The sequence below is a fragment of the Camelus bactrianus genome, chromosome 34, assembly GCF_048773025.1.
Source record: "Camelus bactrianus isolate YW-2024 breed Bactrian camel chromosome 34, ASM4877302v1, whole genome shotgun sequence".
In the NCBI taxonomy this organism is placed as follows: domain Eukaryota; kingdom Metazoa; phylum Chordata; class Mammalia; order Artiodactyla; family Camelidae; genus Camelus; species Camelus bactrianus.
Genome location: NC_133572.1, coordinates 14,714,888 through 14,741,641, shown reverse-complemented (window position 1 = coordinate 14,741,641; position 26,754 = coordinate 14,714,888). Strand labels below are relative to the sequence as shown.

Below are 26,754 nucleotides of genomic sequence, written 5' to 3'. Positions count from 1 at the left end.
TATAGGTGCTTTTCAAGTGTTCCATTTTACTCTTATGATAGTCACCCTTAAAGCTGAAGCTATATAGTACATATATTTTAAATTCCAAGCCAAAGGCCACCTTTTAAGATATTGAAGCAAAAAGAATTAAACTATTTTTTTTCAAAACACATTATAGAAATCTGGAAGAAGGTAAGAATATTTTTAATATTAACAGTGTACATTGGAATATTAATTTACATTGTCATGTAATAAATGACAGTATTTCCTATGTAATTTTAATTGATTCCAACTTCTGAGGGTATCTATATTTCCATCAAGGCTATGTAACTAAATTTTATTAAAGTTTGACTTCATTTATTAGCAACAAAAAAAGACCAATTCACAGATGTTTTTAAGTTGGATAACTTAACAGTTACTCCTTTCTGTTGATTTTGAAAAATGCCATTCACACCTTCTGATGAGGGGTCTAACTTTTTTCCTCTTGTTGGATATAAGATTGTCATTGGAAAAAAAAAAAAAAAGACCGTCATTGAAAAAAGCTTTAGATGTAAATTTAGAATAACTTAAGTTAGTTTCTAGTTGTTATATTCATTCAACAAATTCTGCTGTCTGTCTTGCCACATGCTGTGTTCTGGGGATGCAGTGGTAGCAAGTGGAGTAGACACACTGCTGCCCTCCTGGGGCTTACGGTCTCTTAGAGGCTCTTTCATTAGGCAGAATTTTAAAGGCAACACAGCAAATGACTTTTAGATCCCTCAAATCGAATACCAGTTGAAAATAACATTTCCATAAAAAAATTAAACCAAGTAAAGACCTATTCAAATTATGACACTGCTAATCTAAGGAATACCAACAGTAAAAGAAAAAAAAAAGATTGTGGCTAAGATTCACTGTTGTTTTGAAACAAAGAATTAAATGTGTGTTAATTTTTTTGAGGAAAGAAACAATCTTCAGTTTACTCTTAGCCTCAAAATTCTAGGACTTTTCCTTTCCTGAGTGATTCTTCCTTCCTTTTACTTTTCCTTTAGTTGGGACAAAACTGCTCCAGATTTACAGTGATTTTGATTGTTTATTTCAATTTGATTGTTTATATACATTTCATTTTGGTAGAATAAAACAATATTGGGGAAGTATCAGCTTCCAAAATTTTTTAAATTATTATTTCAAATGTATTTGAGACCATCCTTAATATAAGAAATCTTGATAATGGTTATTTATCCATTTTCATGGAATTGTACATTACCAGTCAGGTAAGGACTTTTGTCTGTTGTTAAGAAGGCTATTTTCTTCATTTAATAAAAGGTTTTTGGGGTGTCTGCTTTGTGCTAGGCATTACTCCAGGGATATAGTATTGAACAAAACAGATAAGCCAGTATTCTACTATCATTGAGCTTATGCTCTGCTGGGAGGGTCAAAAAATAAGTAACTGTGTCAGTAACAGTACAACATACAGTGCTAACTACTATGTGCAGAATGAAAATGGAGTGACATGATAGAATGTGAGATGGTGGCCTCTGTAATTTCACTGTTTGAGGAAAGCGTTTGGAGTAGTTGGAATCTAAGTTGCCATCTGGTTGGATCTGAATCTGTGTATTATCTCCTCCACTTAAATATAAGCTCTGTGAGGCATGTTCTTGTCTGGCTTGTACCGTGTAGTCTCCCCAACCCCTAGGACAGTGTGAAACATACAGGAGGAACTCTGTGACTGTGTGTTGAATGAATGAAAGGAAAAAGCTAGTCATTTGAAGTAGTTCTCTAGCAGGAGAAACCCGGCGATGTCGGAGTCGTCTGGGGCATTAAGGCAAGGCGGGGAGTGCTGCCAGCATGTACGCAGCACGGCTCCCCGGCAAGAGAACGTGCAGCCTGCAGCGTCAGCGATGCGGGGCTGGAGAAGCCCTGGTCCAGGGGAGGGCCTTCCAGAGGGAAAGAGTTGAGGTGCAGAGGCCCTGAAGTGGGAGCGAGTTTGCATGTGGGTATCAGAGAAACTCAAAAGAGGCCACGTGCCTGAAGCATTTTGGCAAAGAGAAAATGGGAGGAGATGGTGCCAAGAAGGCAAAGGTCTGACCATTCAGGACTTGGGAGGGGAGGGAGTTTGGCTGTTACTCTGTACAACATAAAGCTGTTAAGTGGTTTTCTACAGGCGTGTGGCGCGATCTGATGTGCCTTCTAATGAGCACCCTGAACTGCTGCCTGGAGAATGGGCTCTAGGAGGAGAAGGAGTGCAGGAAGGTAGAACGTTTAGAAACTGTCGTAGTGGTCAAGGCAAGAGAGAGAGCTGGCGGCTTCCTGGATTAAGAGGCTTCAAGTGGAGATGCGGACACATGGGCTGGTTTATGGTATGTTCTAGGGTTGATAGGATTACCAGTGAATTCGGGGTGGAAGATGAGGCAGATAAAAGACTATAAACAGCGTATGCCCGGTGAGATCTCTTGCTCAGATGGTGACTCAAGCTCAGTCCCTCCCTCATGAGTTCTGTCACTCTGTGTTAAGGAGTGTCCTCACTGACCTACACATCCTCTGTGGAACCTGCAGAACTATAAGAATCACTCAAATGATAACCATTCCTGTAGTTACTGGGAAGTAGAAAGGAGCGAAACAGGGCATTTCTGTCTCTTAAGCAGTCCTTCACTCTTAGGGGATCAGAGCAGGTCTAGCATAGACTAAAACACATGAGAGTGCACATAATGGAAACGTGAAAGTTGAGGGGAGGTGGGCTAAAGGTTCAAAGAGTTTGAATTGAACCCAGACAATAAAATTAGATTTCAAGTACATCTTATTGATGTCTGTATGACTAAGTGGAAACAAAGGGCTTTTGTTAATATTTTATATACTGGATGGGAAAACGGTATCTGTTTATATTCATCATCAAATAAATGTCTTTACACGTTGGTATTACATCAGTTATTAAAATGGATAATGTCATCTTAAGCTTTTAAATTATACTTCCACATACTTACCTGAAAAACATTTTTCTGATTATGCAGTTGATAATAATAGTGATCATGTTCATTGTAGAAAAGTTTCTAAGCATAAAAAGATGAAGAAAACATTAAAATGACCCATATCCCACCACCTAGAAATAGTCACTATTAATATATAGATAAACTTTCTTCTAGTGTTTTTTTAAATGTAGATATGTGCATGCATTGAGGTATTAATGCAAATATTTCATTTTTGTCCAGCTTTTCACCTAGCTTTATATCATGAACAAGTTTCCATATCATTAAATGTTCTTAAAAAAGCCTTTTCTCATGGATGCAAAATACTCTACCATGTGGATGTCTCATCATTTTTTGATTATTCCTATTCGACATTTAGGTGGTTTCTAATATTTTATTTAAAATACTTATTAATAGTTCATTTCCTACAGTTTTCCTTGGCTGGATTTTTAGGAGTGAAACTACCTCCTTGAAGTTCATGAGGGTCACGAGACGTGATCTGTATTACAGCTCCTAGTGTGTATTTATAGGACCATGGTAGCAGTTTACTCCTCTGCTGAGGATGTATGAAGATGCGCATTTTACTGTCATTTGAATATTTTCACTAAAACATCTTTCCAGTGTATATTCAGATTATTTAATATTAAGATTCTAATTATAGTAATCATATAGTTATTAGTCTGAGAATAAATGTTCTTCTGTTTGGTGGACCCCAAATATCTGAGGTATAATAAATTATTAGCGATGATTTATTGAGCACCTACCCTGAATAAGGCTAAGAATTGATAATAAGGAGTATAAGGCAAGATTCTTGCCTTGTATTCCACTCAGAATTTCTTTTCTGGTTGTTTGTTCTCTAACTATGTAAATTACTTCAGAAACTTTATCTCCCTTCCAAACGGACACATGAAAATTATAAGCCACTAACTATAGCTCGTACTTCCAAAAAAAAAGCACTTGCTTTTTCAGCATAAATTGGGGGGGGGGGCGGAGAAATGCAGTGGGATGGGGAAGGGTGACTGAGTTATAACAGAGCCTTCTATCTAATTACACATACAGGTGGCAAATGCATTATTGAAACAGTGCTTAGTGTCTCATGTTTGAAGTGAAAATTGTAATTAAAAAGCGTGTTCTCTCCTACTGCTCGCACTTTACCATAGGGGTCTTGTCTATCTGGTGAATCTTAAAAGAACAATTAAAAGTGATACTGTTTCTATTTCAGTGAACTGCTCACATTTCCGGTGTATCAAATAAGTGTTTTAACCTGACTTGGAAGATTCGCTGGCATGTTTTAAGTATCTTGAGCATACTGTTTATTTTAAATGACTGTGTGACTTGTTCTCCAAATCTTGAATTTAACTGTAATCTTGAGTGGCCATAATGCGATCTGTTAGTTTTCCAACTACATTTCATTCTTTCATGATAGCCTAAATTTATATTCTCAAACTTGAATATTTTTTTCTGCTACCTATATTCTATTTTTGAAGAAAGCCTTGTGAAAGGCATATGAGAAAATAATCTAAAACACAACTGGCTAACAGATATTTTTCCTTTTTAAATGTAGGATTCCTTAGTTCTGATTCTTCAAGATTCTCTTTTTTAAGAAAAGGAGAATCATATCACTGATAATAAAACTTCAATCTCAATAATTATGGTTATTAAACTTTCATATTTTTGTCTTCTTTAATTTGGTTTAACAAAAACTACCTAGGGCCAAGGACTGTGCTCTAAACCTCTTTTTATTTCCATCAGGCCCCAGCATAGACCATTAAGAATAATAAATGCTCAGTTTATGATTTACTTGTAAAATAAGGTTTTTTATTTACTTATATAATAAAAGAGGAAAAAGCTATAGATTATAGCTTTTCATTAAAAAAAGAGAATATTTGTACATTCTGATATTTTGTAATGGGTAAATAGCCATCACTTTTACTGTTGAGTTCCAATCTAAAAGAAAGTAACTACATGTTTGGGTGTCAAACCATATATTTCTAATAGTTCTCTATACACCAGAGTCATTGTCCTTGAAAAGCCACTGTCTTCTCATTTCTCTTTTCTTACATGTTTTACTACCATCTTACTTTCAGGGACTCCCGAAAGCCTCGCTGAGAAGGAGAGGCAGCTCATGGGTATGATCAATCAGCTCACCAGTCTGCGAGAGCAGCTGTTGGCTGCCCACGATGAGCAGAAGAAACTGGCTGCATCTCAGATTGAGAAACAGCGTCAGCAAATGGAGCTGGCCAAGCAGCAGCAAGAGCAGGTGAGCGGGCGCTGGAGACGAGCTCGGATTCCGCAGGCAGCACTCTGCCTGCAGTGTCACTCTTCGAGGCAAACGAAGATCAGTAAAAGCCTCTTCCCCCAACCCAACCCCGCCTCACAGAAGTAAATGAAAAGGCAAAATACCAAAACAAGTATCTAAACTAGATAGGGTAATGACCCTGGGAGAAGAGACAGAATAAACAGGTGGAAGAATTATGGTTAGCTGAATTTTTTAAAGTGGGCTAAAGAGAAAAAGTATTGAGCCCGGGCAATAGGAAAAGTCAAGAGGAGGGCAGATTTGGAAAAATTACGTGTTTTATTATGTTGAATTAGAGCTATTGTCAGATTGTCCATCTGAAAGTATGTGAGAGGCAGGTAGAAATACCAATTAACGGTTTTGAAGAGAGGGCTGAGCTAAGTATCTTTGACTAGCTACGTATGGGTGGTCGTTTAAACCGCTGGAGAAGATAAGATTCATTTCTTTATTCCAGAGAAAAAGTAATCAAGGGCTTCTTGTTTGCCAGACGCTGTGCCACAGTCACCTCGATTACCCAGAAAGACAAAGCCCTTAAAAGCTAATGGGAAGAGAAAGACAGTTAACACAGGAAAACAAAAATTAGCAAAATAACTTCAGAGAGTGATAAGTAGCTGGAAGAGGTGTGAGCGGGGTGATTTGAGAGACACTGACTGATAGGGCAGTGCAGTGCTTCTCAGTTTGGGAGGCTGGATCTGGTGATTAAGCCCAGATCTAAATATCCAGGGCCAAGGTGTTTCCTGCAGAGGAGCGGCAGGTGTACAGGCCTTAAGTCAGAGTAGTGGTGATAATTATGAGAAAATAGAACGTAAGTAAGAGTAGATAGCTGGTAGAGAGAGGAAAGTGAACGTATCCAAAAGCAAGAAGCTACTAGATTTGTCATTTAGATTCTTATTGTTGGTGTTTAAGCCTGTGGCCTCTAAGGAACTTTAGTAGCAGAAATCAGATGATGTGAATAGACACGTCGAAGAATGATGTGTAGTGGGCAAATGGAGGTGATGCATAAGGACTGTTACTTAAAGGAAAACTGGCAGCAGTGGGAATGGAAGATAGAAGGTGTCGTGGGGGCTTATATATAAAGACAGCACATCTGTTCTCAGACTGACTCATTTTTCTGTCCCGTCTTCTGGGTTCAGTCCACTCACCATCTGAAGTGGAAGGGGGTGGTCATGATTTTAGTCAAGTAGATTTTTGTGTCTACACAAATACTGCCAAACCTTCTAAACAGTTTTCAAAGTGTAAACTAGCAGAGATGAAAGAGGTGAAGAAGTACTCAGATTATATTTGAGGAGACCTCTTTTTTTCCCATTTACTCTTCTCTACTTAGTGGTTCATCTCTGCTCGAAAGATGATATTTTTGTTTTCCATGAAACACCTCCACGTTTTCCTTAAGGATATGTTTGGCTTATTACTGGAGATGGCCCATAGCCCTCTTGGTTTACCCCTGTGATGAAACAGGTCAGAATGATTGCCTATGAGAGTCTAGAAAGAACACCATTCTTTTTTTGTTCATAACTCTCAGTATCTTCAGACATCTGAATTCTAAAAAATCCTAGGAGCCTCTGAAACTGAAGCTCAGATGGAGATACTTCTTTGTAGAGAACCCCTACTTTGATGGGCCTGAGGGCATGCTTGTCCTAAACAACCTGAGCCCTTATGAATGGAGAGAAAAGTTCCTTTCTTTCTCTTTCACATTCTGGCCCATCCTCAGGTATCATCAGCAGATTCTAGAATTTTTCTTACTCTGACATTCTCCTTAGAACTTCAGAAACCCTTGGGCTCCTCCAGAATTCTCCCCGTATTGCAGAGATGCCAGGCAACAGCGATGCCTCCGCAGCCTGAGAGAAGACCCCTCCCGAGAGCCACAGGTCAGGCTCCTGAAGCGCATTGTGCTCTCCCAAACCCCCCGCCATGCACATGGTCACCGCCTCTGCGGCCACGAACCCTTTCATCAGGACACAGGGACATTTCTGAAGGTCATTTAGGACTTATTCCCTAAGATTCAAGTTTGGTTTATCTCCTCTTGAGAATTCCTTTTGTGACCCTGCTCCCAACAGCCCCTACTCAGTGTAGCGCGTCCCTACTCTGTGCTCACTAATACTACTGTTCCAGTCCTTCCAGCTGCTAGTGAACCTGTTTGAGCTCCAGTCCACATTCGCCTATTCAACAGGTATCTGGTATATCTGAGCACCAGTTTGATGCCAGGTTCTGTTCTACTTACTGGATGCAGCGATGAATAAAACAGATAAAAGCCCTCATGTATCGAATTCTAGCTGGGAAGAGGTAGACAATACACAGGAAAATATAGTGTGTGTTGATAAGGATTATGCTGAAAAATAAAGCAGAGAAATGGGGATGAGGGGGCCAGGTAGAGAGACTCCTTTAAAATGAGTGCTCAGAGAAGACCTCATTGACAGGGTAACAGATAAGCAGAGACTTGCAGGAGGTGAGGGGGCAAGCAGTGCAGTTATCTAGGGAAAGAGTGGAGGGGAAAGCAAGTGCCAAGGCCCAGAGGCAGGAGTATCCCTGGGAAATAGGCATGTCCTTGGTATGTTCAAGAGACAGGGGAGCAGCATGGCAAGAGTGGAGTGACAAAGGAGGGAGTGGGGGAGATGAAATCAGAGAGGGAGCAGGAAGCCAGATCATGCAGGGCCTTGCAGGCTTGGTGTGGAAACTGGCTCTTACTCTGCATGAGACAGAGGGTTTGGAAAACACTTAACATGACACAGCTTATATTCTAACGGGATCCCTCCTGAGGCTGGTTTATAATAGGCTGCCTGGAGCAAGGGCAGAAGCAGAAAGAGCGAATAGGAGGGTCTTAACAGCCGTCTAGGCAAGAAGCAACAGTGACTTCGAACAGGAGGAAGTGAGGAGGGCTGTGGAGTGGCCAGTTACTTGATAAAATCTTTAAGGTGCTTATAAAAGGGTTTAAATATCAGCTGAGATATTGATATGTGGGAGGTAAGAACTAGACTTGAGGAAAAGAGTGTTACTTCTTTTTCTACCCTTTTCTTTCCTACTCTTCTTCAAGAAAAAAAAAAAAGGAGTATTTTAAGTGAATTCCTAAGACAAAATGAAGGCATGAAAATAACTATAATCATACCGCTGTACACAGGGGAAATTAAAAATCCACTGTGCAGCCCTGCAGCCCCATCCTCACCATGTAGATTCTTTACTTTCATTCATAGCAGTGGACTCTGCATGTATCAGTTTTTTCCTGATTTTTTAGCTTTCTGATACAAAGGTTAAGGGATAGACTTTTGTAATGACCATAGTGATTAAATCATTGAGAATAAGAAATAGAGCTTATTTATAAGAGAGCGATACGTTTCATGAGGTTAGAAGTTACAGCCTTCTGAGAAATGGGAGAAAGTTTCCTACTCTGGCTCATGTAATGAAGTGTTTAAAATTTTCTTCTCACCTATTCATTTATACATTCTTCATTGAATATTCATTTTGTACTCCTTTTGCACCAGGCATGTGCAAATGGTGAGAACAAAATCTACATGGTCCCTGACCTCACTGTATTTATGGATCTCGAACTAGAAGATAGAAACCTGTTAATTAAAACAAAAAAAAAAATATAAAATCACAGAATGTGGTATAGAAGTAAGTATGTCGAGGAAGGTATCAGAGTAGGTCACAGGGTGACTGTGGCATCTGGCTTAGGAGGCACTTAGGATGACCACACTGAGGACTAACTCCTGAGTTCAGTTTTGAATCTGTTGAATCTGAAGTGCCTTTGAGCATGTCATTTACATGGGTCTGAAGCTTAAAGCAAAGGTCTAGGCTAGAGAAATAAATTTGTAATCACTTGGCATCCTGTGGACGTAGGTATAGAGGGAAAAGAATGGAGTCTAAAACTGAGCCTACAGCACTGAGTGGCTGGCAGAGCCGCTGGCGGTGAGCAAGAAGGAGCAGACTGAGAGGTAGGAGCAAGTCCAGGAAGACGGGATGTCGGAGGAGCCCAGGAGGGAAGTTCAAGATCAAGGGAAAGCATTGGAGTATTGAATTCTGACGAACGGAGAGGACTAGGAAACACTTCAGAATTTAAAAAACTGGAAGTGACTGGTGACTTTATTAAGGATCCCTTTAGTGGAGAGTGGGGGCAGAGACCAGAATTGAGTGTGCTGAGGAGCTGGCAGTTAGGAGTTTGTGGGAGGGAGAAATGACAGTATTTACCAAAACACAGAGACATACCAAAACCTCACTAAGGAGTACGGCATCTTAAAAATACCTTGTGCTGCTCTGAACTTCTTTGTCACAACACCCTCCTGTGTATGAAATACAACCTTTCTTTTCTAAGGACTGAAAATGTCAGAGGCAGTACTTTCTTAACATGTTGCCAGGAAGAGGGATTTTTGAAACCCTAACATTTCACACCGGATTGGATCACGGTTGTCATGTCTAGGCTTCATTTATTTGGGCCAAAAGAAACAGAACTGTTCCTGCAGTCTGAATACCTTGTTTGATCTGACTTCAGGACGCATTGCTGGTACGGAGGGGCGCAGGCACATCTATTTTCATAAATGTAATCAGTGTCAAACCTTGAGGCGTAGAACCCTGGTGATTTCCCCCCGGGAATACAGTATACTTTTAAATGTTTCATGTGCAATTTCTCCGCAGATTGCAAGACAGCAGCAGCAGCTTCTGCAGCAACAACACAAAATCAATTTGCTCCAACAGCAGATCCAGGTCAGAAATCATAATTTCATACGTACTTCCGATTAAGAAATAGATTTTTTTTTTGGTTCTCATTTTTAGATGCCCTAACTGGAATGAGGCCCCAAAATAAAAATTACTTTCAGCCTAACTATGACACGTGGCCCCCCATGCCATGGGAATCTTGCACATGGTGGCTCTATCACTGGCCCCGCTGTGTTGGTTTCAGGCGAAGCAAGCTGACAGTAATTTTTAATCCTATACTGAAAGGAAATTATTGTGGAGAATTGTTAGAAATGTTTCATTTTTCTCTGTTCTTTAATGTTGAAAATATGCCTGTAAATGTTCTTGATGAGGGAGGTGTGGGGGAACCAAAGCAGAAAGGAGCCGTGGGTTTTCAGTGAGATGGCAGAGGCAGAGGGACCTTTCTGTGGTATGCTCCGGAGCACGTGTGAGCAAGGTGGAAGCTAGGGAAGGTGGGTCGGCGTCAGGTCAAATTTCACTCTTCATATTGCCTAGAGAAAGCAAGATTGAGGGCTTTCTAACCTCCATATTTTTCTTATGTGGAAATCTGCAATGAGAAGCCAAGTTCCCAGGGATATCCCGTCTCCACCACCTGCTAGCAACATACACTTTGACAACATTTGTTTCCCTTTCTGAAAATTCCCTTTCTTATCTGAGCATTTGTGAGGATTTAATAAAGTCATGGATGGAGAGCTCTAGCGTGGTGTCAAGGCACGTAGTAAGTGCTCAATACATGCTTGCTGTGACTAACAAGAAAAGAAATCTAGTTCATGGAGCACTGAATCCAGCCTGACTTGACATCATCCATCTGGAAGCAACTGTTGGATTTGCAATCACCTTATCTGGGGAGAAATTCATCATTCTCTTGAAGTTATAGCTTGAGAAGCCTATATATTTTATTAAGTGTAAATATCATAAATGACAGAAGCAAACATGTCAAAATTACTTCATTTGAATGTTAATCATGTTTAGACTTCTTTGCCAACAAAGTTTATCCCATTTTGTCTAACGGGTCAGGTACCCTTAATTTCTTTACTTCGGATTATGTAGCCCAGGCAAGGTTTACTCATTTTTGTTCTACCTGAGATTTTAGTGAGCTGGTCACAGCTTCAGTGCAACAGAGAAACATCAGTGAAATGTTCCAGCCAGGACTCCTAGCCTTCCTTAATTATGAGCAGTACATTCCTAATAGGAAATTTCTATCTATTCATATCCGGAGGGTGGTTATTCAGTTCAGTGGTTAAAAACTGTTTATTGGATTTCTTGTTTAGCCTAAGCATGCTGACTTTGAATATAGTTTTAGTTGATGGTACCAGGTTATCGTCACTTAAAATGTTTTTAATTATTGAAAACTGAAGATAATAGTTATGGCAATTATCATTATAAATAAGAATAAATTCCATGAGTGAGGTGGACCTTTGCAAGTTGTTTGGTTTCCTTTAATTTGATGAGGATATCAGTGGTTTTAAGTTGGTATAATTTTTAGGAGACTGAGATCTTCTGTTAAACAGAATTGCAAAAATATATCTAAACGCGTATCATAAATAGGTAGAAGACTCGATCAGCTGTGTTTTCTGACCATTTAAATTGAGCCAACACCTTCAGTACTTTTTTGGGAATTATTCCACATCTGTGGCCACTGCATTCATAATGTGGATTTAAAGCTCTGTCATAATGACAAAATGTTGAAATTGGTGGATTTCTTGCTCCAGAGCATGGAGCATTGTAATTTATAAGTCAGAGCATTTTTTAAATGAAGTGCCTTAAAAATTATCTGTTCGAGAATTGACATGACTATAGAAACTACTCCAGCCAAGTTTAATGACTTAACTCGAGATCACACACTATTTACAGGCAAAACTAGGATCGGAAGCAAAGCTTTCTGACTGTTAATAGAAATTTTGCTGAGTGTGAGAATTTTAAAAGCTTCGAATTTCTATTTGATCAAAATATTATGCTTCTGGTCTCCACTAGTTCACAGAGTAGAAAAGAAAAATAGTCCCTAAAGGAAAGAATGTCATACTGATAGTAATTTAGGGGAAACATTAAGAGATGTTGAGATATTATATCTATGTATTTGTCCTCTTTCTAGTGTTAGTACAGATAAATGATACCGAAACAGTCAAAATTCATCGAGCTATTATTATAAAAAAAAAACTCTGGGAATGTTTCAGGCACAAAATAAGTATTGAGCAAGAGTGACAATCTGAAAGGAATTAATTTTCACAGCTTCTAGTATATTCATTATCTAAAAGTATAGTTCTAAAGTATAAATTGTTAATTTGAAGCAGTCTTAAAAACACTTAATAGTTATGAAAATCACAATATGTTTTAATTAGTCTATTGAGAGATTGTTCATACAGTTATGGGAAGCCCTGATTTAGTGGCATGTGTAAGAAATAGTAGAATAAAAGAAAAAGAAGAGATCCTTTTTCTCCCCCCACATAAATCTCCTATTTCTTTTTTAGAATGTTTTCTCTCCCTTTTCTTCTTTCTACTTCCTCCTTTTCTTTGGTAGCATAAGCGCAGGAGGAAAAAGATGAAAAACCAAACCTGCTATAGTGGAAGGCAAATTAAATTTATAAAAATTTATTATGAAATTAAGTTTTTTCAATGCATACATAATCAATGTTCACATAAGAATTTACCATAGATTAAATTATCTTTGATATCTGGAAATCCTTATATAGTGTATTTTTAATTTGATCTACTTTTTTTCTTTCTTAAATATGGGGCCTTAAGACCCTGTAGAAATAAGCATATCACTACTTTTTTTCCCAGAAATTCCCAGTTTTATTGACCATTAATTAGAAATGTATTTTTCTTTTTTTAAACTTTTTGAATTGAAGTACAGTTAGTGACAATGTGTCAATTTCTGGTGTACAGCACAATGTCCCAGTCATGTGTATACTTACATACATTCATTTTCATATTCTTTTTCATTAAAGAACATACCACTTACATTATTCACCTTGATTGCATTTTTTTATGTTTTGTGCCATTGTTCCTTTGAACCATAGAAAACAATGCATTCCAGTTCCTTCACTGATACTAGTCCACGATTAAGGCTGTCTTAAAAATTTTTGTTTCAACTATAAATACACAAAACATTACCTTGGTTCAGATATTGGGAAAGGCATGCAATGCATTAGATGGATTAAGCAGATCCGCTAGATGGATTAGGTTGGTAGGTCAGAGAACACAACAGATTCTCATGCTAGATATGTTAAATGACAGGAGGGTGATGCTCCCCAACATTTCCTCGTCATTTTACTGATGTCTTTTTAAAGGAGGGGTTAGTTTAGCCATCTTTATTCCATTTGAAGTATATGTCATTCAACTTTAAAAACATATGAACAACTTTGTACATATGTGTTTGAACAAACATTCATATATTCTAATGACCCAGGTTATTTAAAATTTCTCTTGACCTGTTAATTCTATCTACTTTCAACTCCAGATGAAAAGAGTGACAGGTTTGACTCTTTATTTATTCAAGGAGAAAAATGCCATAAAAATTAGCAGTTAACCAGTTTTTATTCAATCACTTAGAATCAATTCTTTATGAACTGTTCTTATCTCTTTAAAAAGCAACCTTAGCTCTCAAATTGCATGATTCTAATTGAATTGAAAACTTAATCTACATTACTTCTTTATAAAGACTTTATAGAGCTATAGTCTTCTTCCAGGTTTATTCACTTAACTCATTAGAATTAAAAGAAGAAGTAGGAAAGTTTTCTGTCATTCTTGGGAGATCATAAATTAGTTCATTCTGCAAATGAAACCATGCGTAATACCAGAAACATCTCATCTGCCATCAAGAATTTGTTCATTTCTTAATGAGAGTCTTAATTTTAGGAACCATAAGAAGTTTTAGTCTTTTTCTACTATTCAGTAGCATTTTCCTTTAATATTTTTGTTTATTGTCCTTAAAAATAAAAAAATTTTTGCATTTCTACTTACTGTATCCAGCTAACTTTTAATGCACATTAGTACGTGAGGGTGAAATTTATAAATATTTCAGAGAAAAATATCCTAGATTTTTCTTGAAGGTAATCTTTTATGTTTTAATTTAACCCTCTTGATTGTGCTATGATGCACATCTTTAGCAGTTTTATTTCCTGACTAATCTCTTTTTTATATTAAGTCAACCTGTTTCTAATACTGTTAGATGGTTTATGTTTCCAATAATAATCCTAGACCGATGGTTCGTCTTGACCTGATTCACTGTTACCAAAACTTTTTAAAGTAAATGAATGAGTGACCTCTACTTAGCAACAAACTGAATGTTCCTGAAGACTCAGGTTCCTTGTATCTTGAAGCTTTGTGCAAGACGCGGTTTCTGGAACTCTGGGTGTGTAGGGGAAGCATGTCCTAGTTTTACATTTCTTACCAGATTTTTAAGAATACTTAAGGGAATTTAAGATTCTCACTAGCATCTTATAGGGTCAATACAACAACATAGTCTAGTATGAAATTGACTTAAATATTCTTAAGGGCAAATTTAAAGATACTGTACTTTTCAAATGCATATTTTCATGATTTCCATACTGGAAGGGCAGTGTTTGAACTTTCAAAAGAGATTCCAAAAATTTGTTGCATTCGCTCTTCTGATAAACTGTTCCAACTGTTTCCATCGTGTTCTCCTGGGGGCAAAGAATGGGTATTTAATAAGCCCCGTCATTGTTTCTGATTCATAAGGGAAGCACATGCAGGCCTGATAGTAGGTTGGGGTCGTTAATTCCGTCTGGGGCTAAGGGTTGAGCAAAGGACAAATATCTGTTCCTTTGTATTCTTGGCTGTGCAGTGTGCATTTCATAGTATGTAGGAAAGAGGTTGGTTCTTTAATAGGATTATATGTATCTGTATGGAATTTGTATTAAACAATTAAGCAAAAAGATAGCAGGCTCTCTGGATTTAGACATACTCATATTCAGTTTCTGCGTCTTTACACCTCATCTGCTGTGTGATCTTGGGACAACTGCTAAATCCCTCTGAGTTTCATTATTCCCATCTATTAAATGAGAACTATAATGCCAAAGTCACAGCTGATTAGTCTAAGGATTAAATGGGGTCATCCCTGGCATGTAGTGGGAACACAGTGCTAAAATATTTTTGCCTAAGTCATTAGAGAAAAAAACTTCTTTCTATATTTCTGATGATGGACAATTTAATGAGCATTTCCAACAAAAAGAGAATTTCTGGGGTGGGGGGAAAGAATATAATCTATATGGCAGTAACTAGTGAAAACTGTTAAGTTCAGTGTTCCAAATCTATGATTTTAGAACAACAGATTTTTAGAAAACCTTTATTTAGACCTATCTCTCATTTTGACATTTGTAAACTGAAACCAAGTAGGGTTAGAAGATTTTCCCGATGTCGTGTAAGTTGTTACTGAACGATGGCTGTATTCCAAGTTTCCCAAGTCTTGGCCCAGTTCATTTTTATTTCACCGATGTTCTACCATTTAAGGCTTAATGGCCCAAAGTTTCAAAATGAGTTTTCTTTCCCTGGGAACTTACCCCTACACAGTAAAAATACATCTTGACTTATGTACAATTGAATGATTAAGTTGCAGTCATGGGCTCAACCAATTTGTGATAAAGGTTTCATTTTATTGGAGCCAAAGTTCTCTGAGCTCATTAAGAGTTTTGGTAATTCTTGATAAATTATTATGCAGAATGAAATCCATTGAAATATCGTATTAAAAACATAATAACGTTAAAGGTGAAATAATAGTACCTGACTGACCTGCTGATTTATGATTTCTTTCTCTGAGTGTGGTAAGTTGGAAGCATTTTACCCGCCTCAACAAGACCCCACACACATACATGAACACAAAGAGGTTGCAGAGTAACCTTGTCTCTTTATGAAACTGGAAATGCCAAGAATAAACACCATATAATTAAGGTAGCATTTCAACCTGAGAAGGAAATGTGTTAACTCCTTGAGATCCAACTTATGTTTGGCTGCATGAAATAAAATAGACCACAACTGGAAGGATATAGTTCCTGGCATTCAGATAGATTATTAGGGGAGAAAGTGTGGAGATACAGAGTAACGGCTTTAGAAATGACTGTCCTCTCCTCCTTGTACTTCGTGGAAGGAGAACTTCCTATTGAGAAGATGGGTGGCCTCTCCTGAAAAAACAGTGATGGTAACTGTAGGTCTGTCCTTTACCCAGAGGGAGCCACTTTGAAATCCTATAAGCATTCTTTTTTTTTTGCTAAGTATATCTCCTCGCGATCACCTAATGATAGAATTTCCGTCACTTATAGTATTTCTCTTTCTAGACAAGTCTGTATTTGTAGGTAAGAGATACAGATAAATTCATATGCATATATATTTTAATTTTTATTGATATGACACATGGCTGAAAGAGAACAGGGGAGCAGTGAAAGCAACCATCCTCTGTACTATGCCCAGTCAGAAAGAGCCTCCTTAAAATCTGTTTTTATTTTTAATAGCCTCCTAGTGTTTACTTCCGTATATCAAAAATATAATTATAGTGCTATTTCTGACTTATCAACTTGAAATATCATTAACTTGGAAACTGGAAGACTTACTTAGTCCCAGTGTTGCCACCCCAACATCTTCTCCTATTCCCCTCCCTCACCTCACAGTATAGTTACGTAAGTCATTTAAGTTCTTCCAACAGGTACTTTTAAACTTCAGTTTACTTACACCTCTTTTCCTGTTCAATCAACTGTAAATAGTGTCTCTTAACACTCGCCTTGTCAGATGAGGATGGCATCTCTCTTCTCTCACAGCCAGCCGCCAATTTCTGTTATCTGTATGTTTGAATATGTCATAATGCATGTCGGATGGGTGGATGGATGGATGGATATATGTACATATACATACACATACCTGTTGTGCTTTACCTGTTGTTCAATCCTAAGAAATTGAAAATCAACAACGGGTGTTTACATTAAAATATAAGTCTATGTAGTGTTTTCTGGGCAGTCTAATAGGGTACTTCTTATCTCCTTTCTGGTAGCATTGAGCTTTCCAATTGCCTTTTCTTTAATTTTTCTTCCTTGTGCTATTTGCCTTATTATCTCCATAAACTCTCAAGAATAAATCACATCTCCAGAATCTGCCTTCCCTGGATACTGACTTCCTAGTCCTCCGTTCTCCTACTTTCTTTTAGTTTGGTTGGTCCAGCCGACATTTAGGATGTCTGTTCATGGCTCTCCAGAATCAGAATCACTGTTTCCTATATTGTCCTCCTCCTTGGTTTAGCTTCTTGTTTTGCTCTAGAACCACACCAAGGGACTTCCTGAAAGAAAAGGAGGGGCAGAGAATGCATAGGATATAAAGTTTCTGGCATTAAAAAGTTCTAAGTGTATGTGTATGTAATAATGTTCCATTTTACCCTCCATTTGATTGATAGTTTGGCTGCAAATAAAATAAGCTGGAAATCATTTTCCATATATTTTAAATCCATTGATTCATCATCTTCTAGCATCTAAGAGAAATAAGATGCTGACCTGATTTTTTTGTTATGGTGATCAGTCTTTCCTTTCTGAAAGCTTTTAGTGTTTTCTATTTACTGTGACATTTCACTAGGATATATACTGATGTTTTTATTTTGTAAGCACCATGGATCTTTTATTTTAAAGAGTTAACTGTCTTTCTCTCTGGGAAATTATCTTGTCTTTTTTCTCTGGCCATTTTATCCCCTTTGTTTTCTAGTTCTTTCTGGATCTCCTGTTAGGCAGACATTATATTTTCTGGGTTAATAACTATGTTTCTTATTGGTTGTATTTTTCTGTTTCTGTTTCTTGATTCTTCTTTTTAGGGTACTACCTAAACTTTATCTTCTAAACTTTTCATTGAATCTTATTTGAGAAATAACCTTATTAATTTTCATGAGCTGCTTCTTGTTCTCTGATAAGTTTTTTTCAGGTTATCATATTCTTGTTTAATGGGTCATTTCTCCTTGAATATCTCAGGTAATACAAATTTGATGGTGTTTTTAAAAAATTAAATTCTCATTTCCTTTAAAGTGTTTTTTACCTCCTTGTTTATCTTGATTTTTTTCTTCCAGCTTGAAGTTCTAATCAAATTAAAAATGATTGGTTACCCATTCATATTTAAGAAAGAGATAAAGAAAAGTAGGTTAGGAACTCCAACTATGAATAAGACTATCAACAGTTAGGCACTACTTTAGTGAGGACAGAAACCTGGCCATGCACTACATGAATCTTATATATCAGTACAGATAGGTCTTTGATCTGGGATTCCAGTGATCATGCTAGCGATCTTAAGTTCCCTTAGACTGTTGAGTTTCTGTTGAGGGAGTGCAGTGTAGCTGGGTTAGGGATGGACTGATGGGAGCCATTCCAACTAATGCTGCTGTTTCCAACCCAGGTCTTACCACTGTTCTGTCTCATACTTGGGATTTCAGGTCCTAAGACTTCTCAGCAGTTTGGAGGGCAAATTAAGCCCCATTTTCACTTAACCCCCTTCGTGTATACTTTAGTCTGTTTTTACCATCTCCATCAGTTAACATTCTACAGTTGCTTTTCATCTTTCAAAACTTTGGTCAAATTTTCTACCTGTGCATGCCTCTTATTCTTAATTATCTTATGTGACATGGCTTTATACATTTTAAAAATCATTTTAATGGTGTTTCAAGAAAGAATGGAGATAAATGCACGTGGCCAGTCTATCTTGGATTGTAAATCAGGACATTTAAAAAAATTATTTCTTTTTAAATAGGAGAAAATATTGAAGACAATAACTGGGAGTGAAGGAGTTCTTGTAAAGTAGATAAGTTATTGCAGGAAGGTGAAGCTTTAGGATCCAAAACCAAAATTTACAGTTCTAATGTTTGTATAATGTGTAATATATTTTTTTTAGATTCATTGGGGGAAATAGTGGGGATAAGGAACATAGATATGGAGAGTTTCACTATCTTTTTTCCTTTTTTGTTAAAATTTATCAAACAATATGCGTTTATATTTATGTATAATATTAAATTATGACCTCAATATTTTAAACTGATTAATATCATTATGGAGCCCCTAGTTGAAAGGACAACTATATTTGATGATTATACTGAATTGCCCGTGACGACAAGTTTTGAAAGTTGTAATCCTGGTTCTGTAATTCGTTCATCCTGACTTGAGCTCCTCACTAAAAACATAAACAATGCATTTCCTGGAGGGAGTTTTTTTTTTCCTTAATTTTTGTATGTGTAATCTCAATCTTCCTTTTTCTGTTATCCCATTTATGTGTTTCTTCTTCTCCATTCTTTGCAGTATGATTTCTGAAGTGAATCCTGGTTTCATTTAACCCAATATGGCCATTTTGGAATCACTGAGACTGGCCCAGAAAGCAGACTGAAAGCAGTGTTTCCCATGACTTTCGCCACCTTTGCCAGAATAGCCCAAACAATATATTGTTTTTAATATTATATTTGGTTTTTATCGTAGAGCACACGTATCAGGGCAAAGTGCTACACACACAACTACAAGTCATTTTTGGGAAGAAAGCTGTAAAAAAAAAATAAAACTGCAACTGCGTTAGTTACGCAGTCCCGACCTTTGGGAAGAGTTGACCAGTGTTCTCCCCTGAGTTCTGCAGGCCACATCTTCCCAGTTAACAAAGCAGCGTCCGTCAGTGCCCAGGTAACACCCTGGGAGTGTGATGATCAGATAGTGGGAAACAGAAGAAGGTACCACAAGTAGCTTTGAGGAATATAGGTTGGAAGTCAATATCTTGGCCTAAAATGAACTTCTTTTATTTCGCCTTAGTTTATACAGTTAGTGTGGTAAATAAATGCTTCAGCAGGCAGTGCTCACAGAGTCTTTCGAAAGAATTTCTGTCTCCTGTCTTTGAAGAGAGTTGTTAAATAGGTAGAAAATTCGATGCCAATGAAATTAGCAGAGTGTTTACATAAAATGAATTCATCTATGAAGAGTACTTACTCCATGTGTTGAGGCTTACATTCCAGGCACCTGTGGCACGTGGCAGGTTTCCTTCAGCTCTCTAGCCAGGGTACTGATTCCTACTCAAAAGTTGATACACTTTTATGTAACTTACAATGAGAAACTGACTGACTTTTTAATCTGTGTATATGTGTATTATTTGTCTGTTTTTCTTCAAAAAAGAGGGACTAACAGTTGAATAAAATGAGAAAGGGAAGATAGAACACAAAATACCTTTATGATACTAAGATGGTCCTGAGTTTTTCCTTGAAGGAGAAACAAAAGGAAAAACTAGAGTTGCTTCTTCTGCAATGAATATTGTGTAAATGGTAAATTCTCAGTCTTAATTACAGTAGAACTCACAGCAGCTTTGATAAAGCCGGTAACTTCTACTTTCTGGCACACTCTTCAGTTGGCCTCCAGAGGACCACAATCTGCTTTTCTTCTCTATCCTCAGTTTCATTTGGTAGATTCTTTCCTATCCTTAAAATGCTGATTTTGCTGTGATTCTCTGACATCTGACTTCTTTATCCTCACTTATTTTTTTAAATGACCTCATCTAATAGCTTTATATACTGTCCTATAGATAATACTCCAGAATTTCTCTCTCTTGCCTCTCTCTCTCACCTAATATTTAGCTGTCTACTCAGCCTGTTTATATGGGTAACTAATAGGCACTTTAAATTTCATATTTTTAAAACAGAACCTTTAATCATCTCCCCAAAACTAATTGTTGACTGACTTAACCCACTATGAATATACCATTTGTCTACCTTATTGCCAGAGACCTAGGAGCTATCTGTGCATCCTCCCATCCTCTTATGTCTCACAACTAACCCATCAGAACTGGCTTTTACCCTCAACAATCTGTCAGTTGATCAGCTTCTTCCACAACTGCTCTAGTCTAGGTCACCATCATTCCTCACCTGGATTACTGTAGGAGGCCCCTAACCAAACTGGCCACCCTCTTCCTCTGTTGACCCGCTAAGTAGATTTTTCACGTAGCTGCTAGAGTGATCTTTTAAATTTAGTTGTGCTGTAACCATGCTCAAAATCATGTCATTTAAGGTAAATTCACTCTCCTTTTCTTAGTCTATTGGGCTGAGCTTGATTGCATCACTGCCAGCCTCCAACTTTCCCCTTATTTCTTCCATTTTAGAAACCTGTCCTTCCTGGTTTCAAGGAATATGCCAACAATATTTCAGCATCAGAATATTTGTATATGTCATTCTCTTGGCCTGGAATGCTTTCTTTAGCCCATCACATAACTCAGACCCTCACTTCATTCAGGTCTCTGTTCAAATGCCATCCTCCTTAGGGAGACCGTCTCTGACAACCAGAATAGTCCCTGCATCCTCCATCAAGCCTCTGATCTCTTTTCCTGCTTGCTTGTCTTTACAGCACTGTTTCCCCCTTAAATTTACTTGGCTTTTGCTGTGTCCCTGCCACCGTCAAATACACACCCAGCGAAAAGTTCTGTGGGGTCATGGCTTTTATCTGTCTTGATCACTGCTGTATCCAGAGTATCTGTAATTGTTCTTGGCATTTGATAAGGACTTAAAAATTTGGATTGAAGGCATGAGTGGATGAATGAATACAGTGGGGGCACATTATCCATTCTGTACTGTACATAAAAATAAGTGAGATGGTAATTTTCTCAAGGGATTAAAATAGCTGCTTTGGGAGCCATCACAAACAGATAACCGACATTCCCAGCACTGTACGTGATTTGTAAAATCATTCTGTACTTTGCACTATACTGGTAAGAAAGAGAGGCCCACTGCTTATTAAGTGGTTGGCACTTTGTGGAAGTCATTTCAAATGATTATCACAAGAATTCAGATAGGACATGGCATTATCTCAGTTTTATAGACAATGGAACTGAGGGATGTGTGTGTGTGTGTATGTGAGATTCAGGGACCCTGACACTTGGGTACTATGTAGTCTAAAAGGTGCCTTCTTCCTGTCTCTGCTTGTTAGGATAGCGATGAGGGAATTAACTCAGATAATCCCTAGAAAATAAGAGTAGTTGATCTTATCAAACTGAGTTAAATCTATTAAACTAGCAAATGTGGCAGGATTTTTTTTTTAAGTAATTTAGTTGTGCTTTCTACAATAGACCAGGTAGAGGGTGCCCTTTTATAAATAGAGGAAATAAATATTTATAAATGGAGGAAAGATAAGTTTCACAGAAGTAAATATTGCCTATAACTAAATCTTCACTTGTAAATGAAAACAGAAGACTGGTTACCATGTTTATAAAAGATAAATATCTTTTAAAATAATTGTTTGATGTGGACAATTTTGTTATACCTCAAAAGGAAATTAGAAGGGAGGAACTAATGATCTTCCATAGCATACACATATGTTTAACTTAAAGAGGTAAACTACTGAGCTAATTTTGATATCGTACACATATATTTAATTAGAGATTTATATTAATATAGCTCGGTATACACAAGTATCTGTACATACATCTTTTTGAATCATTGTTTTCCCTTTTTTTTCTGCTTATTGCCACAATATATATTAAGTTTTTTTCTTCTCCCATAACCGTCATCTAATTCTGAACACATTTCTTGCTGCCTGTCTACCTCTGTGTTCCTTTCCATGACTGTGCCAATATCTGTCTCCGTACCTGCTGCCTGACCATCTGACGTAGCCACTAGTCATTCCTTTTACTGTTTTTATGTAATTTTCTCTTCCCCCAAATTCCTTTCTCTGGCTAACTTCTCTCCTCTCTCTTCTTGTTATTGAATTGGATCTTATGTTTCCATTGAATCAAAATCTGTTCACTAATAAACCAAGTGAGTCTAAAAGGTTGTTTTAATTTTAAAAGTAAATTATCTGAATTACTACAGGGTGATTTAAGAGGGAGGGAGCAAAAGAAAACATGAACAGGCTCCAACAGAGGTTTCGCAGGGCGTGAGTATAATATATTGCTGCAATCTTTTCGTGATAGAGGGTGTGTTGTCATGAGTGCCCGTGTCAAGCAGCCAGAAAACGAGGGAGGGAGGGGGCTGGCATAAGGTAAATCAAGAGATAACAATAAAATTCTTCTGTTGCCTGGTGGAGGTGTTTAGGATGTGTTTTCTTTGTATCTTCATCCGCCCCTAATTGAGAATGCTTTAAAATTGAATGACTAGCAGTCAAAACGTGTTTGCTTCAAGCTGAGAAGAAAAATGCTGGTGTCTCCGCTTCCAAACTGATGGCGCTTTGTACACAACTGACAGCTACAGTCACTTTGAGTGACTGATAAGTGGGAAGCTTTGCCACTTATCAAGGAATGCAGGCTGAAAAGAAAAGACTGGAGCCGTTTAGATGCTTTGGCAAGTTCAAAATAACATCTTACATCAGTCAGATTCAGAAGCCCTAAAAGACATTTAAAATGAAGTAATGTATATAGAAATGTGGTACATGAGTATGTGTATATGGAGAGAGGCAAAAATTACTCAACAAACAAGCTGCAAAGCAGTGAAAGAGAAAGCATGGTGGTTAGGGGTCAACATTTGTGAAATGAATCAGTGGTTAAAAAATTTACACATTTGGTGAAATTTACCGTTAGTTTGAAACAAACATTTAAAAATATGTAACTATAGAGTGCCACCATTATTTATATTAGCAACTAGCTTTGACCAAATGGATGCCTTGAAGCACCTGAATAATAAAAATTCATCCACTTTGTAGATAGTAATTTTTACCCTGAGGAAGAATCCCAATTCTCATTCCCCCGCTCTTCTCTTGTGTAAATATTTAGTTTTTAAAATAAATGTTTAAAATATTCTGTTCTATCTGACTAAATAATATGACTATGTAATAAAATAGAATAGGGATATGTTGTAATTTTAAACATAATTTTGAGGCTATGCTAGTGAAAGAACATACAGATTCACTGGACTGCAATTTCCACAAATAGAAACTTTCGAAAGTGACAATTTTTGGTGCTCAGCTATTGGGCTTATATGTACAGCTCATGTATGACCTGCTCTGAGTTTTCTAGGACATTCATATTTCAGATATTTTCTCTGTTCACATGAGTTATTCGTTCTTCTATACTCTTTGGATCCCTAATAAGAAAGATGCACTATACCTCAATGATTTTAACCCTTTTGCAAACACCATGCTGTCTATGTGAATAACTTGCTTAACTAACTTGCCTGAGTTTGAAAAACCCATAAATACATTTGTTTTTGTCAGGCCATGTGTCCCACATTAAGGTTGGAGGAAAAAGTCACAGTAACCGTAGCCATGCTTAAGTCCTCAAGCTTGTTTGGCTTGAGCCTGTGTCTTACGAGGCTAAATTTAATGTATAGTCTCTTAATTATTTAAGGAACAGCCAACTGCATGCTTGAGGGGTATACTTATGAAACCTGCAAATTATTTTACTCTTTTCAATTGCTCTAGGACTGAAGACTGCTAATGTTTACATCACTATAGAAACTTTTGGGTATGCTGGAAGATAATCATTTGAGTGAGCAGGAATAAGAATGTTTGGGCACATTATGGCCCTCAGACCAGTCTGTGAACTACTTCTGCAAGTCCTCCTTTGGGTCAGGAGCTTGCTAAACCCATTTTAATTCAGCTATCATTCTTTTTCACTGCAAGCATTTCTTGATGAAGGAAGCAGTTTGATGGTTTAATCCTAGTAACAAGCTCCTGACCTCATCACAGACCAGCACCTTGAATGATACCGAACTAGAACTCTTTGATCAACAAAATGTTATTATAGAAAAATAGACTTTAGAGATAATTTAGTTCAACTTTTGCTTCTATAGATGGAGAAAATGTGGTCCAGAAAAGATAAGGGCTATGCCCAAGTGCCATATTAATTAGGTATAGACCCTGTTCTCTTAGTCCTGGTTAATCATATTACATTACCAGGATCCAAAGCATTACTGAGCACAGAATGAACAGCAGTCCTGCAGAGGCCATCAAATTGTGTTTATTACTTCATCGGGACTCTGACACAGATATTAAATCTTTTGCTAAAGAAATTTGGAACAGTATTTAAATGGTTCCATAAAAATTGTAAATGACACATCACTTAGGAGAGAACAATTAGGAAATGTTCATCAAATTCTGATTCACTAGAATTATCAGTATATCATTTTGGAAGGCATACGTACAAAACTTTCTTAACGTGTATTTCATTGTTTCATGATGATTTTTGTATTTTAAAAAATTATCATTTTTGCAGTGAGCTAGTGTCTATGCTTGATCCATTTTGGATCAAAATTTATAACATTATATTTTCAGAGTATGTAAACTAAAGAAAAAAAAACAATGTTCTAGTAGGAAAATAATGTCTGATTTCTTCTCTAAGAAAAATGTTCTTTTGATAAACAGTAGCTGAAGCTCTTTCCAGAGTAAAACTAAAATATTTTAAAGGGCCTCTTTGATTTCTAGATATGTTTTAAAAACCTAAATTAGGAAATGAATATTTTGACAAAGGAAAATATTTTCCCATCATGCAATTGACTTTTCTTTTTCTCCCACTGAAAATGAAGCCCATTCCTCAGCCTCCCTATTTAGGGCATTTGATATACTTCTCTCATTTATTGAATGCTTTATCTTTCAGTCTCCTATTATTTTAAAAACATCCTCTTTTTGTCCTATAAAGTGCTTCATTCATGTAAGGGAACAGGAAAGATGATCTTTCTCTAAAATCTTTATCCCTTGAGACATTGAGTGAAATCTCTTTTGTGATTAAAAAAGGCTTCTGCTCTTAAACGTGTTACAAGCACAATCTTGAGGTGTACAAATACTTCCATCAACGTGTCGTTACTTTAACCTGTCTTCTTCTACCTCATATCCTTTTTTTTTTCCTCTTTTTTTTCCTCTTTTTAACTCCGTCTCTTACTCAGTTGCTTTCTCTTCAGTTATTCTCATGTTCGTGACACAAACTCATTCCTAGACAACAGATCATCTCAGTGAAAATTTAGGAGAAAGAACACAATGCAGAAATAAGTATCCATTGGAAGTTATTTTGTAAATACCTCCTTAAAAAAATTAGTCTCCCGTTAGCATGAAAATACTAGTAATCCTTAAAATCATAGGAAAGTTTAGTTATCTGTGCATCTCACTTCTCGCAGTAGTATCATTATATTTTATTTCTCTTATGTGGCCACTAGAAGATACAGTGTTAATACAAGTAAACAAGATTCCACTTTGAGTAATGTAGCCATTAGATTTTAACTCACTTGATATATGTGTGTTCATCCATGTCATGACACAGTTCACGTATCTGACAATTTTCTTCTTTCATACAGTCATGACCATGGAAATGATGCACGAGTCTATTGCAGGAAAAAAGTAAATGATGAAGCCAATCAATGGACATTCTCTGCTTATTTCTAAATTAAAGAAAATCATGATCACAGCACTTACGAGACATACTGCTGAAGTTCTCAAATGCATGTATGCTATTATTTTGCCCACATTTCAAGGATTATTAATTATTAATGGATTCTGATGCTAAGATATGATAATATCCTCATTTCCTTCTTTTTCTGATTAAATCCTCAGAACTTTATGTTTTGTCTAGAATGGAAAGGAAGTGCTCTTCTGTAATCTTTTTAGTACCATGTTCAGAGCCACGCTGAATTAATACTCTCTTTTAGCCCATCTTCTCCATATATCTTTATTTAACAGCCAGTTTTTGCATCTTTCTTTTCCTTTTTCTTTCTTTTTTAAAATCATTTGATTTTCTTCACCTTGAGACTTGATCAGGGAAAGTAGAAAAGAAATATGGAAAAAAATTCTTACAAATTAATACTAAGTTTGATGTTTTATGAGGTTTCATACACAGACTAATACACAATGACATAAATAATATCTGGAAAATGGAGACAGGGAGACTTAGAAAATTCAAAATTATTTGAGTTTTCACCAGAAAAGATGAAAGGATTAAATGTTG

At 37.0% G+C, this 26,754-nt stretch overlaps 1 protein-coding gene across 15 annotated transcripts in view; it reads left to right on the top strand.

The window, feature by feature from the left end:
* The window catches only part of SOX5 (SRY-box transcription factor 5), a 903,293-nt gene that overhangs the window by 712,329 nt on the left and 164,210 nt on the right, over nucleotides 1–26,754 (top strand). For all 15 annotated transcript variants that reach the window (XM_074357827.1, XM_074357830.1, XM_074357824.1 and 12 more), the window contains 2 exons: nucleotides 5,009–5,181; nucleotides 9,841–9,909. In XM_074357827.1, the coding sequence (XP_074213928.1) occupies nucleotides 5,009–5,181; nucleotides 9,841–9,909 (242 nt within the window). The remainder of the gene's footprint in view (nucleotides 1–5,008; nucleotides 5,182–9,840; nucleotides 9,910–26,754) is intronic.